Here is a 19,890-nt window from a genome sequence, read left to right on the forward strand (position 1 = left end):
GTCACAGAAAATGAGAGGCTGCAGATTCATTCCAGATTAAAGGTTTGATCGGGAAAGACCCCCTGAAAATCCTGACTATAAACATAAATAAACCTGGAAGAACTACAAGACATGTGATGTATATTTTACATGCTCAAAACATAGAACAACAACAAAAAAATCATCTTTGGCTAACTTATGTACAACACAGTCTACACTTGCATTAATACAGATTTGTATGTTACCTTTAAAAGTTTATATATTTTCAGAGTAAGAGGACCAGATACCAATAAAAATGGGTTGCTGAGGTGATCCAGCATCCAGAACAGCTTCAAGGCTGCTAAATGAGATGATCCAAACTTACAGAATACTACAGCCAAGACCTAACAATTATCCTGATTTTCTCAAGTTTCCCCTTAAAATTACCAAAGCCCCCAAACAACAAGTAAGCAGGAGAACTATGCCCACATCCCCAAAAGATGGGTTATGGATGCTTATTATCATTTAAGTGGGGGATTGGCTACAAGTTGTTATTGGCAACCGTCAGGAAAAAAAAAAGCTGAATGAAGGAGATTAGATTCAGTGTTTCCTTTCTGGAAAAAAAAAAGTTAGATTATTAAATTTACTTTTAAACTAAAAGAGTAATTACTAGTCTTAAATACTTCACAGTGTATATTGATAGAAATCTGAAGTTAATTTTGTTATAGTATATGTATATTTCCTACTCCTGTTTGGGATACTGTTTATGCAGCCCATTAAAAATATAACGCATAATTAAGAAATACAGATTAAAAGTCATCAATAATAGTCAAACTTATAGTCACATTAGGTATGTTTTCAAGGTCATACACAGATATAAATAGATGGTCTTCAAATAGTTCAAAGACCTACAGAATATGATATTCCATATGTTTAGTGACCTAAAGCTTTTTATGCAAGAAAGACACATCTGCTCCTGACAGCATCAATCTACTTCAGAAAAGATGACGGGCATCAAGGAATTTGCTATCTTTATGGCAAAAGCTAGCCACTGGGCAAAGAACTGCCCTTGCCTCAATTGCTGACAGTATACCAGCCTAACTGAACCAGGAGGATGCAAAAGAAAGCAACTAACAAACTTTGTCAAGACAAGTAAGACAGTCCTTCAAAATTTCCTGCTTCAGAGCTAAGTCTGTCATATATTCTAGATCTGTGGGCCAAAGATGGATGCTCCAAATTACAGGGAAACTTAGGATGAATGTCCAGGCAGCCAATGTCTCTGTCACCAGGTAATATTTCACCCTTCTGGGGTCTTTGATGAAGCTGAAGACTTGTCACAGCTAAAGTTTACTTTAGTTATAAAATAAATTTGGTATAAAATTTAAAGTCACAAAAATAAAATATATAACAGAATATTTTCTCTAATTTTGCCAGATAGAAATGAACTAGATATTGTAACTGCAACTCTTACTTGATGACTATCTTTGTTGTATATAATTTTACTACGTTAAAGTTAAAACCTTCCTTAGACAAAAGGGGGAAATGTGGAATATTCCTAAGAAACATCTGTCAACAGGTGTGTTTAATTTTTTATTTTTAACTGCCAATTTAATCTCTTCATTTGTTTAAAGTTGTGTTCATTTCCTAGGGCGACTTTAACATAATAACATGAGGCTCTAACAGTAGAGATTTATTCTCACAGTCCTAGAGGCTACTTGTCCAAAATTAATGGTGTCTGCAGAGTTCTCTCCTTTCTGAAGTCTCTAAAGTCCTTCCATACTTGCTTCTACCTTCTGGCGATTGCTGACAACCTTTGCATTCCCAGGCTCACGATGATGAAATCAAATCTCCACTAATATCTTTATGTATGTTTGTTTGTCCCTTCAAATCTCTATTCTTACTTATAAAGACAGCACGTCATTGAATTCATGGACCACACTTACAACCATCACTTCATTTTAACTAGACTATATTAAGAATTCAAAGGTCTAATTTTCAAATAAAGTCCCATTCATAAATACCATCAGTTACTATTCTTTTTCATCACAACTTTTGGGGGGACATAATTCAACTCACAATACAGATCTATTCAAATATATCCTTTATTCTGAGACAGGGTTTCTCTGTGTAACAGCCCTAACTGTCCTGTAACTCTCTCTGAAGTCAGGGCTAGTCTTGAACGCACAGAGCTCCAAGTACCTGCCTCTGCCTCCTGAGTGCTAGGATTGAAGGTGTGCACCACCACCACCTGGTTCAAATATGTTTCTTCAATAAAATTTTTTTTGATACTTCAGCTTTTCTAAAAATTTCACCCATCGAGTTATTTACTTTTTAGCAAAGAAGGTATCCATAACATTTCCCAAGCAATCTCTCTTATTGCCATAAGGTTGGAGGTAATTCTCCCATTATCATTCATGTTTCATTGTAGTTGAAGGATGCTTGTCTGTTCCTGGCTGCCCAGACCATTCAGAAACTATATTATGTAAATAACTGCCTGGCCACTCACTTAGGCATATTGCCAGCTAGCTCTTACATCCTTGGTTAACCCATTTCTATTATTTTATATTTTACCATAAGGCTTATGGCAAGGTTCTGGCTAGTTGCTCATGTCTTTTTCCTCTGGCGGTTCCATGGTGTCTCCCTTACTCTGCCTTTTTTCTCCAAGCATTCAATTTAGTTTTCTCTGCCTATCTCTATTCTGCCATGCATAGGCCCAAGACAGTTTACTTATTTATTAATAAAAGGAACACATATACACAAGAACTTCCCACACCATTTCATTAAGTCTGTTCTTTTTAAATCAGCAGTTTATCAATCTTGTTAATGTTTTCAAAGAAACAGCTTTTAGTTTTGCTGGAGTTTTTCTTTTTTAGTATTTTTATTTTATACAAATGGGTGTTTTGCCTGAATGTATGTCTGTGCAGTACATGTGTGCAGTGCTCACAGACACCAGAAGGCAGCACAGGATAACCTGGAAATTGAATTAATACAGTTCTGATTCACTATGTGGGTCCTAGGACTTGAACCAAGGTCCTCTGGAAGAGCAGCCAGTGTTCTTAACTACTGAGCTACCACGCTGGCCCCTTGAGTTTTTTCTCTATCATTTTCTATACTATTTTATTTATGTGTGTTCTGATCTTATTTTTCTATTTGTTTCAGATTAGTCTGTCCATATTTTTTCAGTTTCTTAAGGGGGTGGTTAGGATACTGGTTTGGATTTTTTTTCTTTTTACTGTAGGTATTTGAAACCATAGATTACTTTTATCTATACTAATAATTAGATATCAAGTTTCATTTTGGTTCATCAAGGTAGTCTATAATTTCTTCTGGGATTTATTCTTATATCTTCCAACAAAAGTGTTTCAATTTCCATGCTTGTGAATTCATTTATTTCCTTTTACAGGTTTCTGATTTTCATTCCACCGTATTAGAAAACTTATTCAAGGGCTGGAGAGATGGCTCAGAGGTTAAGAGCACTGCCTGCTCTTCCAGAGGTCCTGAGTTCAATTCCCAGCAACCATATGGTGGCTCACAACCATCTGTAATGAGATCTGGTGTACTCTTCTGGTCTGGTGGCATACATGCAGATAGAACACTGTATACATAATAAATAAATAAATCTTTAAAAAAAAAGAAAGAAAACTTACTCAGTAATACTTCAACATTTTAAAATGTATTAATTTATGGGTCTGAGGTGTAGCTCATTTAAGAATGTTTGCATCGCATGTTAGAACACTCTGGGTTTGATCTTTAGAAATGCAAGGGAGAATCTGTTGTACATCCGATCCTAGAAAATGTTCCACATGTACCTAGTGAAAATTAGCAACGTAGCCTTGTATATATTACGTTGCTGGCTTTACATGATTCATAATGTTCTGGCTTTCCCCGTGTATGCAGCACAGCCTCGGTATTTGCCCAGGCTCAATTGAACATATCATAATCCTTCTTACACCTCCAAAGTACTGAAACTGTAGAGTAAATCATGTCATCCAATCTGGTAAGCAGGTTCTATGCTATTTCTTAGATGAGATGTCTAAGACTACTCAGCATCTCTGTCCAGTGTGGCTTTCTTCCAGTCTATCTGCTCTTCCTCCAAACTGAAGCTGATCTGCCTATACTTAGGTCACACATCAAGCTGTTATTCTTCAATGGCGGTTTCTTAACTATTCTACTGTTTTTGCCAAATACTGGGACATAAATTGATAAGTCTATTACAACAAAAATAAGGTCATTTTGCAGAAGTAAACTACCATTAAATTTTAAAATCAGATTTCAGGAAAACTTTCCTCACTTGCTTCTTTTTTCTGGTAATGTTAACATTTTTTGTTTAAATTTTTTAAACTTTATTTATTTGTTTATTTATTTATTTTTGAGACAAGGTTTCTCTGTTTAACTCTGGCTGTTCTGGAACTTGCTCTGTAGAATGAGCTGGCCTTGAACTCAGAGATCTGCCTGCCTCAGTGCTGAGACTAAAAGTATGCACCACCACTGCCAGGCTTAATGTTAACTTTTTAACACATAGCGTTATCTTTTTAACACATATGTTATTTCAACTGTTACTAAAAAAAAGCTATCAGTCTCCTCTGAATTATAAACCAAAACAATTTTGTTTTTTAATAATGCCTTTAGGCACTTTCTAAGTCTATTCTAACTTGTGTACCTAGAAAGAGTTGTAAGAGTTCTATGTTCTTAAGGTCTATCACATCTGTTAGAAGAATGTTTGAGCTCTTATTGTATATAAGAGCTAGGGATTAAGACAGTGTTACATAGTTGTTTTAAAATTAATTACTTTTAGGAACTGGGAAGATGGTTCAATCAGCAAAATTACTGTCATGCAAGCATAAGGACTTGAGTTCAGATCCTTAGCACTCAGAAAAAAAGCCAGATAAACATGGCCCACAATATCAGCACTAGAAAGATAAAGACACTGGATCCCTAGAACTTGCTGGCAGACTGTCTAGCCCAACAGAATGGTGATTTTCAGTGAGAAACTGTCTCAAAAAATTAAGGTAATGAAGAACTAAAAGAGACCTCCACTAACCTATATACTCTAGCCACGTGAGACTGAATACATGTGCACAAGTCCAACTGTGTGCACACATGCAGACACATACTACACATACAAATGACTTATCAGTTAAATGACTCTTTCACTTACTTTTTATGCATAGCGATAACTAACTGTTAAATATAGAACAAAAATCATACATTTTGCTTTGCTTTTATTATACTTTTTTATCAACTGCTCCTAGACATGCTGTTTACAAATTTAGCCAGGTGTTATTAGATAGATAGATAGATAGATAGATAGATAGATAGATAGATACATAGATAGATACATAGATACATAGATAGATACATAGATAGAATCTTTAATCCCAGCAACTCAGAAGGCAGAGGCAATGTGAGCTCTAGGCTAGCCTGGTTTATAAAGAGAAACCCTGTCCCAGGAGGAAAAATTTTTTTACAGGGAAGATGCATAAAAAAAAATGGCGTATTGTCTGTCCTGACCCTTGCTGTATATACATAGACAAAATATAAAAAGAAACAATAAAAACAAGAAAGTTTGTGTGGCATACAGTTCAACAGTCAGATGATAGCAAATCAACAACAAAATACTCCAGCATTGCTCCTACACATCTGCAATTTAAATAGATGCATTATATATGGTATAGCAAAAACTAACCAAAATATGTAATGCTATTCTATATATTTTTTAAAAGGACACTGGGTACTTCAACTATAAAAAAGAAGCTTTTGGCCATAGGCAAATGGGAGTAAAGCTGAAGGTCTAAACTAGCACGGAAAGCAAAAACTGAGCCTATTCCACCTTGTCTGAAGGTCAGAGAGTTTGAGCTTATTTTTGCTCTTTCAAAGTTGTTTACGGCAGGTGTGGCTACAAAACAAGATATCCTGACCTAGGGTGTGCTTACTTGGTGTTTTAGACATTAAGATGGCCCATAGAGGTAGAGAAGCTCCACCCTGAACAAAGGTCAGAGAATTCAAGCATACTTCTACTCCTGCTTTTGAAATAGGAGGTTTGACTTAAGGAGTGGCTGCCTGTGGGTTTAGGGTTTTTTCACTGCCCCAGACATCAAATACTTTTCTCAGGAATTAATGGCTTGATGTCTCAAGTATTGAAACAAGTAACTATTCTGGTTGTCTTTTGTATCACCTTAAAACAGCCTTTTGCCTTCCTTCTCCCTTTTGTACTGGGGTATAAGAGTGTATGAAAAATAAGACAGGCAAATTCAGCATTCAGTATTCGCTGAGTTGCCCTCCCTGTTACTATTCTGTCTCTGTGTTTCTTATTTCTGTTCCTCCTACTTAACATCTCTAATCCTCACACCTCTCTACCCTGGAACATAGGAACCCATGGGTAGGATAGCAGCATAAGTCACCACAAAAAACTGGCTCCTGACAAGCGAGAATTTCTATCTTTTAGGAGTTACTTCTGTTAGGATAAACAGTTAGTGATTCGGTTTACACCTACAGTTGATTCTGTCTGTCTCCAAAATCCACTTGATTATCATAATCACACAGTACTAAGTAATTAACCATACAGTTATTAATGAAATAACATTCAATTCTAAAGGAGCAACAGTGATAAGGAGAAATAGTGAACAGGATAAGATCTTCTCCAGTAAGAAGACATCAAGTTCTTTACTAAAAACTTTAACATGGGCTCAGCAGTTAAGAACACTGGCTACTCTTCCAGAGGACCCAAGATCAACCTCCAATACCCACATGGTAGTTAACAAAAGCCTGTAACTACTGGGGATCCACTGACCTTTTAGAGCCTACTAAGCACTGCACAAACACAGTGTCCAGACATACATGCACGCAAAATGTTCATACACATAAAAATAAAAAGAAATCCTTGAAAATATGTCCTCTTGTCACCTAATATTGTGCACCACTGTCTGCCCTGAGGGAACCCAGAAGAGGTCTGGGACTCTGCAGCCCACCCTGGCCCTCACACAGGTGCCTGGAAGGGTCACACACTTGTACCTCCAGTACAGTGGCATACTCCCTTTGATGTTAGAGGGAATTAAGAATTGAGTGTTGTATGTCTTGAAACTCTAGACAAGATTGACCCAGAAAAGCTCTCAGTAAATTCTCATCTTATGAAAGATCTGGGATTAGACAGTTTGGACCAAGTGGAGATTATTATGGCCATGAAAGACGAATTTGGATTTGAAATTCCTGATACAGATGAACACACAGTGTGTGTCTATGTATGAATAGAGAGAGGAATGGAAAGAAAGGGAGAGATGAATATGAATGAAAATTTCAACATCAAATGTCATCCAAGAAATAAAAACTACAACTGTCATCAGACAGACACCCAGTGGATAACGTGAAGACTGACGACACTAACCCTGGCACGATATGAGACACTGGTTTCCCCTTATATGGTTGATAAAAGATAAGTAACACAGCATGAAAAGAGATTCAATGTCCTCAAAGAGACTTATAAATAAGTAAGTCACAATAGTCATCATCTAACAACAACTTAGTGGTGTGTAAAAAATGAACACCATGGGACAGAGATACCTCAGTGGATGAGAACACTTGCTATTCTTACAGAGGATGGAGATTGCGTTCCAAGCATCATAAGGTAGCTCACAACATTCTGTAACTCCAGTTTCAGGGTATCTGACACTTTCTTTTGACCGCTGCAAGCACTAGGCACATATGCGGTACACATACATGTACATGTGCAGGACAGACACTCCTATTCATAAAATATGTTTTAATAAAAATGAAGAGCTAAATTGGGTTGTGCCTATGCTAAGGAAAATTACAAAGAAAATAATAAAAAGGTCAAGCACTGGTGGCACATGCCTTTCATCCTAGTGCTCGGGAGGCAGAGGCAGGTAGATCTCTGTGAGTTCAAGACCAGAATGGTCTATACATAGCTATAGTTCCAGGACAATCAGGGCTACACAGTGAAACCCTATCTTGAAACAAAAGAGAGAGACAGAAAGAGAGGGGGGGGGAGGGAGAGAGAGACACAGAGAGAGAGACAGAGAGAGGAACAAAACATACATAAAAACAAATAGGAGCCTTAAAAATTTATGTTATGCTAAAACAGCCAAACATAAAACTGCACATTGCAGGATCATACATAATACTAGGAAAGATAAAACTCTAGTGATTGCATAAGCCTGGATGACTGTGGAAAGCAGAACGAGGAAAACATTAGGGTAAGCAGAACCTTCACTATGCTAGTGGATATGAATGAAAACATTTACCAAAATCAGCTAACCCTACTCTTTCAATTAGTTTTACTGTATAAAATATTACTTCAAATTTGAAAAATCACTGAAAATTAGTTTCAGGGTAGTAAAGATACCAAGTTCCAAATGTGTCACTGAGAGTAAATGTTCCACTCAAAGTAAGAATTGATCTGTTAAGGGTCACACAGTAAATACTTAGGTCTTACAAGCCACATGCAAGTTCTGCTGCATACACAGTCCCTTCTTTTAATTTGAAGGTATTAAAAAAGCAGTGTGTGGGCAAGACTTAGTGACAGAGCACATTTTGCTGACCTGATAGAAATGTGAAACTTTTCCCAGACTTAAAACAACCATTTCTCCAGGGGTCCCTGGAATAGCAAAGGTGTCACTGAATAAACAAAGCAAGAAACCTATATCAGCATGAAAGTCAGCCCTCACAGCAATAAACTGTTAATAAAGTTAAATTTTAAATAGTAAGGCCGAACATTTCTTACCATTTCTTTTTTAAGTCTAACATTTGTCAAACTACATCTGGGGAGGTAAGACGAGAGGAGAAAGAAAGCTTAAATAAATGGCTGTTTATTTTCTCTTAATGGAATGAAAGAAAAGAAAATGGAAAAATCAAATGACAAGTTTTACTTGAGGAAAATAAAGCAGCCTGGGTTTCCTAAGTGTAATACAAAAGTGAAAGAACGACTTTTGAAAGCTACTCCTATCTAAATACATACCTAGTGTGTGCCTTGATTATCTAAATTTAGGTGTAATTGTTATGAATTCATACCATAGGGCATAAAAACCTAGGAACACAAGTTTGTTTTTTAAATTTTTTTTTTTAGTAATTATGTTAGAAAAGCCTTCCAGAGTCATGATTCTAAAGCTACAGCTCTGCCTGTTACCCATGGCTTTCTGACATTTTAAGCAATGAGTTAAAAAGAGCTGACAAGATGCAATTCATTGATTTAAATGCCAATCTCCCTCATCTTATTATTTTAAATGCCAACAAGTCCCAGATAAAATGGCTCCATCACTTTAAATGTTCATTTACTTTAAGGTCAATTATATAAGAGAATCTTAAAATTATTGTTCTTTATATAACAAGATATAAATCGTGCTTAATATAATTTTTGCTATATATAAATGCTGTCTTCAGTTTGGCTAAGAGTAATACCAAGTTAATGAGTAGGAATACAAGTAAATTTAAAGGCTGAAAGACACTGAAGAATTTTTAATTTGGGAGGACTATTAATACATCTGAAAAGCGAGAATGTGAAAACCTCAAACACAAGGGAAGTATTGGTTCAACACTAATGTAGCTACAAGAATTAGGATTTCAAAGAGGTAGAAACATTAACATAGACATTTTTTAAAAATAAGACTTTGAAAACTCAATGATCTGATAAAATCCCTAGGAATATCTGTAAAGAGTTGTAAGAAATCCAGGAGGCAGGAGGATTTCAGTGAGTTCAAGGACAGCCTGGTCTACTGTTAAACAGGGAAACTCTGTCTCGAAGGAAAAAACAAACAAACAAAACAAAACAAAAAAGCTTTAAAAAAATGGGAGGCAGAGGCAGGTGAATCTCTGTGAGTTAGAGGCCAGCCTGGTCTATAAAGCAAGTTCCAGGGCAACTAGGATTGTTTCATAGAGAAACTCTGTCATGAAAAGACAGAAACGAACCAAAAGAATCTCAAGTCTGTTGCCATTAGTATTCAAATAAGAGACCTTCAGCCAGCTGCCCCACTGCTCAAGGGTTTCTCATACGTATACTAGATCCATGACTGAGTATCACCCAGTACCTTTATCTCCCACTGGCTGGTACTTTTGTGCAAGAGTATAATGTACAGTTGCTGATTTTACTATTGGAAGTAAGTAAATCCTTTTTATAAAACAGACAACTATTTAGTATTAAGATGTTGATACTACTCCAATCTGTTTAATACAATACCTATAAAACTGGTTAACTATTCCAACACTCCCACCCCCTGCCTCACACACATTTAATAAAGCAGACCTGCAACTTCATACGGTGAAAGAAAATGGCAACCATCCTGTAGGCATCTGAAAGAAAATGAATTATCCTCTAGGCACCTGTCTTTTGGAACTTCCTAAAGGAACTAAACTGTGTTTTATGTAGTACTCAAAATGTACAGCAACTAACCATTTGTTGTGGATAGTTTTCTTACACGACACAAGCACAAGCAATTAAAAAGTAATAAAGATAAATTTAAGTCACCCTCACAATAATAAGGATAATAGTAAGGATTTCTTCTTTTTAAAAAGACTTGTCCTGACTGTGTGTAAGCCTAAACACCAGAAGAGGGCATCAGATCTCATTATAAATGGTTGTAAGCCACCATGTAGTTGCTGGGAATTGAACTCAGAACCGCTGGAAGAGTAGCCAGTAGTTTTAACCTCTGAACCATCTCTCCATGGAGCCCAAGGGTTTCTACTTACTGGAAATCCAAAACGGATACTATTTCCAATTTTTATTCAAAAGTCCAATACATGAAAAGGCTTTCTGTAATTTTTATCCCTCTCCTCTTGTGACTATGGCTGTCCGTAGATGTCTATCATCATTTTAAGTGCAAGGACATAAAAACCATCCATTTAGGATAATAGCATTATAAAGTCTAAGCAATATGTGAACTCCTACAGCACTATATCTGTACATGAAACAGCACTAGTTTTATATCTTGCATTACCTATTTCTTTCCTTCTTCCTTCCCACCTTTCTTTTCTTTTTGTATACTGTATTTCAATTTCATTTACGAAACTCTATTTGGACTGAACATTTTCAATTCTATGCTTATTTTCACTATAAACTACTTTCCTAGTAACTTCAATTGGCTGCTTCACCTTTCTTCCCCTCCTCAAAAGCCACCTGAGCTTGAAAGCTGATTCCTTCTACTTTTTCTTTTACATCCACTGAACATTTACATTATACATCTATAGTCACCAAGTACCGGTAATACTTTAGATCAGATTTCCTAAATGAATCCCTATGAATATTCAAATTAAAAAGTCTAGTTCAGGCTCATTATCTGGGTTACTGCTAGATCCTATGATTTTCTCATTATGAATCTCTCTACTGCACACAAAAAAACAACTACTTACATCAACTTTGGTACAGATTTTCTTTTGAGGTACAAATTAGTTTCTACTTCCTAGATAAAGCAACTCCAGTAACATCTATTATTTTTATTATTTATATTCTCTTGTATTATCAATTTGCTCTAAAAATACTTATATGAGATTGGGGAATTTGTCCTTAATGCTTCCTACTTGAGGTTTACATATTATAGCACCATCATACACATTTTATGCCTTAAAAAAACCTTTTAAAGGCTAAATGACAGGCATGGTGGCACTCAGGCTACTGAGGCAGGAGTGATGTGGAATGCCCCTCTGCATGCTGTGAATATGTTTTATTATTATTGGTTAATAAAGAAGCTTCTTTGGCCTATGGCAGGGCAGAATATAGCTAGGCAAGAAAGCCAAATAGAATACAAAGAGAAAGAAGGCAGAGGAGTCAAGGAGATGCTAGCAGCCTAAGGGGAAGAAAGATGTGAGGTAAGAAGCCACAAGCTTCGTGGTAAGATATAGATAAATAGAAATGGGTCAGTATAAGTTTTAAGAGCTAGCTAATAATAAATAAGCCATAATATTAAGCCTCAGAGTGGTTATTTGGGAACTGACAGGCAAGAGAGAAATCACCTAGTACATGGGACGATTAGCAGTATAAGACCAACATGGTCTATGAGTAAATCTATCTCAAAACAACAACAAAAAAACAATATCCCTCCCTGCCCAAAGAAAAAAATTTAACAAGCAGATGAGTAAGTAATGAGGATTACAAATATGTTCCTGGCAGATGGATACACCCAAAATACATATTAATATAATTTTTCAAATTTATGAAATCTCTTGCTTCTTTTTTAGTAAATACACAAAATACTTACTTTTGCCAATAAACAAAAAAGGAAAAGATGTAAGCAAGTCAAGAAGTCAGGGACTCACTGGCTCCCAGCATAGCTAAATAAAACTGGCCATTTCAAACAGCACTGAACTATTTTACACTCATTTATTTTCCTCATCCCAAGTCCTGCTCAATTCTTCCTCTCACGTTCAGCATTTCCACTGCTATTTTTGTTAACAAACTGGATTAATGCCAAAAACAAACATGAAATCTCAACTATGTGGCTTTGCCTGTAACAGTCTCTGACCCCTTCATTCCATTTTCTTATTTGTAAAATTAGAATATTTTTAAACCAACTTCACAGGATTATTTTGAGGATTAAACCATAACATACAAAAAGGTATTGGCAGAGAGGTTACTCAAAAGATGGCTATCGTTACCTATAAATTATATTCCCTAAGCTCTGTGGTATTTGATTAAAGCAGTTTCTCTTATTGGTGGTTTTACTTTCCATAGTTTCCATGTCAACTATTAAATGCAAAATCCCAGTAATAAGCCGGGCGGTGGTGGCGCATGCCTTTAATCCCAGCACTCGGGAGGCAGAGGCAGGCGGATCTCTGTGAATTCGAGGCCAGCCTGGTCTAGAAGAGCTAGTTCCAGGACAGGAACCAAAAAGCTACGGAGAAACCCTGTCTCGAAAACCCCCCCCCCCCGCCAAAAAAAAATCCCAGTAATAATTACCAAGTTTTGGTATGTGCTATTACAGGTAAGATGAAATCTCAAGCTGCCGCACTCTGGTCTGGTGCATGCACGCCATACACAACAGTCATATGTCAGTCACCAAACTGCCATGCTACCATAGTGCTGTCTACAGTTAAAGACTGTATCTTACTAAATAATGCCCAAAACACTAATGTAGTGAAGCTGGAAATTCCGAAATGCCATAAAATACTTCATATGAGTGAAAGGTTCTTAATATTCTAAGGGCTAAAAAAAATCATATGCTGAGCTGGATTAAAATATGTATTACTCCTCCCAGAAGTAACAGAATTCAATTTTTTGCACCCACATCAAAATTCCATCGTAGGGATCCAACACCTCTGGTATCCACTGGCACAAGCCCCTCCTTCCAACATACACATATACACATGATTAAAAAATAAAAATATTTTAAAACTTGTATAATGAGGCTGCTAAGAAACTAATAATAGGGGCTGAAGAGCTAGCTCAGCAGTTAATTAAGAGCACTTGTTCTTCCAGAGAATCCAGGTTCAAGTCCCAATATCCACATAGCAGCTCACAACCATCTGTAATTTCACTTCCAGGAGACCCAATGCCCTCTTTTGACCTTAGCAGGCACCAGGCATGAATATGATGCACAGACATATATGCAAGCAAAACACTGACACACGTTAAAGTGAAATAAATAAATCTTTAAAAAAAATTGAGGGATAGGCTCAATCTGTGAAAATGTTAAGGAAAGCAAAATTTGTGCTAGTTTTGACAAAGTTATAGCCATGATACATCAAAGTCTGATGAACGGAAGCATAAACAGGAAAAATTCTGAGTGTTACAACTTTAGTCATTGTTGTTTGCTTTCTACTGTGCCCAATTATAAGATATAAGCTTTTATACACAGGAAAAAGCAGTATGTATACAAGACTCAATACACGCAATAACTTTAGGTCGTAGAAATACATTTTCCCAGAAAGAATGACTGCTGTAAACAATAGGTGATTATCAGTTCCATTTCCCAAAGATAGCTAGCTATTTTTGATTTTTTTCACCTACATACGAGTAAATATTAAAGTTGTATTTACGTTATTCATTCTAACAGCTTCATTAGTCACTAAAATTCCAATTATCTTAAAAAAATACACAACAGCAATCTCTTTCTCAGATAGGCTATTACTTCTGTTTTTCCAGACGTACTCTCATCATTAACCCCAAACTCAAGAATCCAGTAACATGCACAACATTGTTAGATATTACCATATTTTCTTGATATTTCCATTATTTTCTATTTTTATATAGGTAAGCTACAAAGCAATAGGTTTATTTCTAAATTCTAATCTTTCTCAGGTAAGATGTTATAAATGTCTGCAAAGAGTCTCAGGACATATAATACATTTAATATAATACAACAAAGGCTTTTTATAAATTCTATATTTTTATATTATATATATTACATATTATAAATTTTATATTACTTAGGCTTCTTCACTTCCTATTTTCCAGTACTGGATGGCTCTCTTGAAAAAAAAAATCATAAATCACAGAGATTGTGTGGTGTCAAATGAAGAAAACAGACTCTTAGAACCAACTGAGCTGTCAAACAGAAACACCCTTTCTCCATTTGGGAAGATGACTCAGTAAGTTCAGATCCCCAGAACCCATGAAAAGGTCAGGCACGAAGAGTACACACCTGGAATAGCTGCAGGGAGCTAGGTGAACAAAGGACACAGATGGATGCCAAGGGTTCACTAGCCAGACAGTCTGAATGTCAGCAGTGACATCCAGGTTCAGTGAGACCTTGTTTCAAATGATAAAGTGAAGAGCAATAGAGGAAGATATCCACAGTCAACCCTCTGGCCTCTATGTGTACGCATACAGATGAGCAAACCTGCACACATATGTGCAAATACCCCCTCCCCACAGAAAAATATTTTAAGTTAAAATTCAATCATATAACAGTAACATACTGTACCCATTACTTGGCCCAATTCTAATCTGAAAACAACTGGTTCTCCTTTCCTACCACAATTCCTAATTAAATGCTTTGCTCAATAGCTAGTATCCAAGATATACACATAAATGCAAACACGCAGAATTTAAACATCAAACATTAACTCCATCTATAGCCTACAGTTAAAAATGTTGCTTTATTCTCTACTCATTCAAATCCAGTAAATTTCAAAACAACTTTGTTTTTAACAAAAATAGACTACCATGTATAGCAGTAGCAACAATTTTTCATGTGGAAAACAAGAAAAAGATGCCCTAATATATCTAAGAAGCTCTTAAACTGCTCACACGATAGCATTCAGATGTCAAACACTACATTTCAACAATAATCAGTAAAACAGCAATAACTGATACAAAGAAGATGTAAGTATGGCCATTTTCAGCAATTAGAAATAAAGGAACAAATACTCAAAACTTTCAGAAAAGGCAGAACAAAAAAGGCCTAATACCAACTAAAAAAGTAATTGGTATAAATTACATAGATTACAACACTACGAAAGGTAAAATGGCAACAGGAGCAGGTGTGTACCATTCATAGGACAGCAGAGGCATAAGAAAAAAGCAAGAGATTCTCAAGCTACAAAGAAGAGGTATTTAAGAAAATGTCCAGAAATAATGCTACGAGTATGGACTACAGTGATGACCATAGAGATGAAAAAAGAACAAAATTCAACAGGAGTAACTGACAGAAGTTTGCCAATGAAGTAAAGTTAGTCCATAAAAGAAAGAATAAATCATAATGCTTCCTAGGCTTTGTAGCAGGAAACTGTTGGGAACAGAATACCATGAAAGCAAGGGAAGGTGGTAAACCCACCATTGAGTTTTTAGTAACTGAAATCTTTCCAGCACAAAATTATGCTTTTTTTTTTCAAGGCAGTAAAACAGAAACCCAAAGGTTGAACATGGCCAGAAACATTTACAAAAAAAAAAAAAAAACCATTTAAAAATATAAGCTTACTAAGTCTTAAGTCTACATTAATTGGTAACTACTATCTTTTTGTATCACAAAAGACTTCTATTTTTTAAATTACCATAAACTTTTATATTTAAGATAAAAAGCTTGAGACCCAGTCAATTATTCTGCCTAAATATACATAAGAATGTATGTCAGGATGTAAGATTTTTTAATAGGCTCATCAACATACTGGAAACAGTTTAAACTGAAAAGACAGTTACTATCAACTCTTGTATATAAACAGGATATCAAATTTTCCTTTTCCTGAAAATGATTTAATTTTTTTAAAAAGGAAACTAAGATACCATACTAGACAGTTTCCCAAATTTCTTGGTTACCTTTACTTTATCTCTTCTCAAGCAACAGAACAAACAATTCTCATCAAAAGCCCAATCAGAAATGCTTTCGGGTTCACACTCTGCAAAAGTAAGGAAAACAAGTTTTAATAGTCATAAAAAATTTTTCCAGAAAATAAACTATAGCTAACTTCAAAATATGATGTAGTGTAAGAAAACCCTCATTAAATTCTTATGCGTTTTTTCCCCCAAAACAGGGTTTCTCTGTTTAACAGTCCTAGCACTAGGCTAGCCTTAAAGTCTGCCTCTGCCTTCTGAGTGCTGGGATTAAAGGTGTGTACCACCACTGCCCGAATGAATTCTTGTGTTTTAATCAAACTCAGGGTCCCACACATGCAAATATTTGTACTCTACCCCAGCCATACCCTGAAATTCTTTCCACTATGCCCCCTAACCACTTCTGTCTTAAAAATTCTTCACTAGCTGCTCACTAGTTAATTATGCTACCTACACACATACTAACAGTATAGAACAAACAAGGATGCTAACACAAATGCAGTTTAACCCTTACAAAACTGAGTATGAGACCTAAATCACCAGGGTTGTGAAATACCACAAGTATTTTTAATACCTTTAAATAAACTGAGATCTTTTAATAATGCAGGTCCAAACAGCCCTTCAAGAATACTTTCAAATCCTGAAAGGATAAAATAAAATAAAATAAAATCCATTATCACAATATTCACTGAAAAATATTGCTTTCTTCTGTTTCTCAAGAATCACTGGTTAATATTGAAGAGATTCTCAGCAAAGAGTCACACACAAATCTAAAAAGGGGTGTTTGCATTTTTGTTAATGATTAACACAGCAAAAATTCAAAGTACATTCAAGAGCAAAAAAGAAAAAAAAAAACCAAGAAACTAGAAATACCAATGATGGAATGGAAATTCACAGTTCTCTAATTGTTCGACAAAACTTTACAGGAATTAGCATTTTAAAAAGTGCCTTCCCAAAGAAGTGTTATAATTCAGAATTTCATAAACTTTCTAGAATAATCTAATTAGTCCTCTTTTTTTTTCTACGTAACAGTTGATGTATAAATTTCTCTTGGGTCAGTAATTTTCTAAAGAAAATTCTCAAGAACAGTTTCCCCCACCTCTCACTATTTTTACAAGGAAAGCCCTGTATTAGTCCATAATGTACTATTAACTATTTGACCAGTTCCTTTATAAATGTAAAACCTAGGTCCATAAACAGAAAAAAAAAGAGAAAATTCACACAGCTGTACAAAACATTTAAAACCACTGTGTCCTCCCACCAGTGTGAAAGAAGAAAACCAGGTTTTCTAACTGACTACATCAAATACTACCATGTAGTTAATGAAAGTTAACTTAAATATCTTGCTGTTGTGGGTTGTTAAGAAAGAGAAAACCCTGAGAAAGTGGAATCTGCAGTGGCTCCCCCAACCTCAGCCAAAAAAAAAAAAAAAAAAGGCCAAGGACCTCATTATAAAGTTCAAATACTTATTACAAAAGATCTGAGACTCTGTGACTCTGTATGCACTTTAACTGTGACCTTTACAAAGAATGTCATGCACATTTGGTACACATTATTTTTCAACGAATTTAGAAAGCAAAAGAGGAAAGAAAAGATAGCTGGCCTTCAAGGTGCTGGAGAGATGGCTCAAGATTCTCTTCCAGAGGACCAGAGTTTGATTCCCAGCATCTGTATGCACCTCTTAACTGTCCCTTAGTAACACCAGTCCCAGGGGTCCAATACCCTTTTTGGTCTACAAAGGCACTGTATGCACATGGTACGCAGACACATAAGCAGGTACAATACCCCGATACATATACAATTAAAATTAAAAGGAAAGTCTTAAAAAACATCACTATCGCCAGGTGATGGTGGTGCACACCTTTAATCCCAGCACTCGGGAGGCAGAGGCAGGCAGATCTCTGTGAGTTGGAGACCAGCCTGGTCTACAGAGCTGTTCCAGGACAGGCTCCAAAGCCACAGAGAAACCCTGTCTTGAAAAAAACAAACAAACAAAAAATTGTAATTCAAGAAATGTTTTGTCCTACTTCCTAGAAAGCTGTAATTTTCAACACAATAGCTGCTAAAGGTGTATTGTAATTAAAGTTTATTTTTAGATTGTTTTAAACTGTTAACTTTTTCATTTTTTGTTAGAAAGCCAACTGTCTACTTTATTTCTTGACATCAAATTATTCAAATAGCAAAATTAAATTACTCATTAATCAAATAGCAAATTGTTTCCCTAATTAATCCCCTAATATAACTAATTACTGTATCCTCCTGCTCTTCCAAACATTCGAAAAAAATAAAGTATTTGGGTTAGGAACAATGATGAAGATTATATATACATAATAAATAAATATTTAAAAAAAGCTATCTATCATAGCTCGTGGAGACTATATACTTTCAATAGCTAATCCCTGTTCCTTTAAGTAAATCTCAAAAACAGTCTCCAACTCTTAAGACCTCTTATTTTCCAGAAAGAAACTTTTATTTTTATAAATAGGAGTGAAAACATTTGAGTATCTTAGAATTAAATATCTAAAAATCTAGCTGACAAATATGATTGGTTATTGGTAGTTCTTACATGAAAGAGTAAGTTAATATTTTTCACCAGGGTTTAATTATAAGAAATATGTATATAGCCCAGGATGATATCCAATTCTGATCCTTCTACCTCAGTTTCCAGAGTGTTATGGTTACAAGTACTACTATGTCGTGCTGTGCTCTAAGTCTCAATTTCTAAAAAGGAAAATGTAAATACAGCAAGAAATACTAGCAAAGTAGAAAAAGAGGTAACAGCTTGAGAGATAATAATTTAAAATTTACAAAGAACAGAACCTGAAATAGGTCAACTGAAGAATAACAATAACATAATCACTACCAAAAAAAATTACAGATTAAGGGGGGGGGCACTGACTGGATATGATGTATGCCGATAATCCAGCATTCAAGAGGTTAAGTGAGAAGGAATGCCACAAGTTCAGAGCTACTCTACATATTAAGCTCCACACCCAGCCTGGGCTACCAATTCAAGTTCTGTATTAGGGGAGGGGAGTAAGCACACGTACTTTCTAGTAAGCAAGCAGTCAACAGCACAATAACAACAAATTTAGTCATAAAAAAACTATTTAGTCACAACTAATTTTGTTCTAAATAATAACCATATACAAGTCATTTCTCTTCTGTTCACACTTGCCTCAATACACTAACTTTACACTTAGACACGGTATAGATCCACATTCTGCTGTCCTCTGTTCACTGAATGTTAACACTACTCAGTTTTGCTAATAATAAATATTGAATTTAGCAGTTGCATAACAACACTGAATTATCCAACATGCTATGCTTGACATTAACAAAAGGCAAATAAGAACAAAGACACTCAAAAATTCATACCAAGATTTCATAGAAAAACCATGAAGAATGATTAGCAAAGTGCCATAAAGAATACTGAGCCAGGCGGTGGTAGTGCATACCTTTAATACAGCACTTGGGAAGCAGAGGCAGGTGGATCTCTGTGAGTTTGAGGCCAGCCTGGTTCCAGGACAGGCATCAAAGCTACACAGAGAAACACTGTCTCAGAGTGTGTGTGTGTGTGTGGGGGGGGACTTGGCTCCTGGGCATATTGGTGGCTGATCTTGGTTGATTCTCGTGTGTGTGTGAGTGTGTGTGTGTGTGTGTGTGTGTGTGTGTGTGTGTGTGTGTGTGAGAGAGAGAGAGAGAGAGAGAGAGAGAGAGAG

At 35.8% G+C, this 19,890-nt stretch overlaps 1 protein-coding gene across 15 annotated transcripts in view; it reads right to left on the reverse strand.

Moving 5' to 3' along the window:
- The window catches only part of Lcor (ligand dependent nuclear receptor corepressor), a 108,187-nt gene that overhangs the window by 52,407 nt on the left and 35,890 nt on the right, over positions 1–19,890 (reverse strand). For 12 of the 15 annotated variants that reach the window (XM_050146916.1, XM_050146940.1, XM_050146907.1 and 9 more), the window contains 2 exons: positions 16,743–16,808; positions 16,154–16,233 (listed from right to left, as the gene is read on the reverse strand). The exons of 1 other annotated variant lie outside the window; for it this stretch is intronic. Coding sequence is in view for 10 of the 14 variants with exons in the window: in XM_050146907.1 (XP_050002864.1) it covers positions 16,154–16,233; positions 16,743–16,808 (146 nt within the window). In the remaining 4 variants the exon portion in view is untranslated. The remainder of the gene's footprint in view (positions 1–16,153; positions 16,234–16,742; positions 16,809–19,890) is intronic. 2 more of the 15 variants (XM_050146925.1, XM_050146891.1) reach the window with 1 other exon arrangement.

Source organism: Alexandromys fortis, unplaced genomic scaffold (assembly GCF_014885135.2).
Source record: "Alexandromys fortis isolate MF-2015 unplaced genomic scaffold, M_Fortis_MF-2015_v1.1 scaffold_16, whole genome shotgun sequence".
NCBI lineage: Eukaryota > Metazoa > Chordata > Mammalia > Rodentia > Cricetidae > Alexandromys > Alexandromys fortis.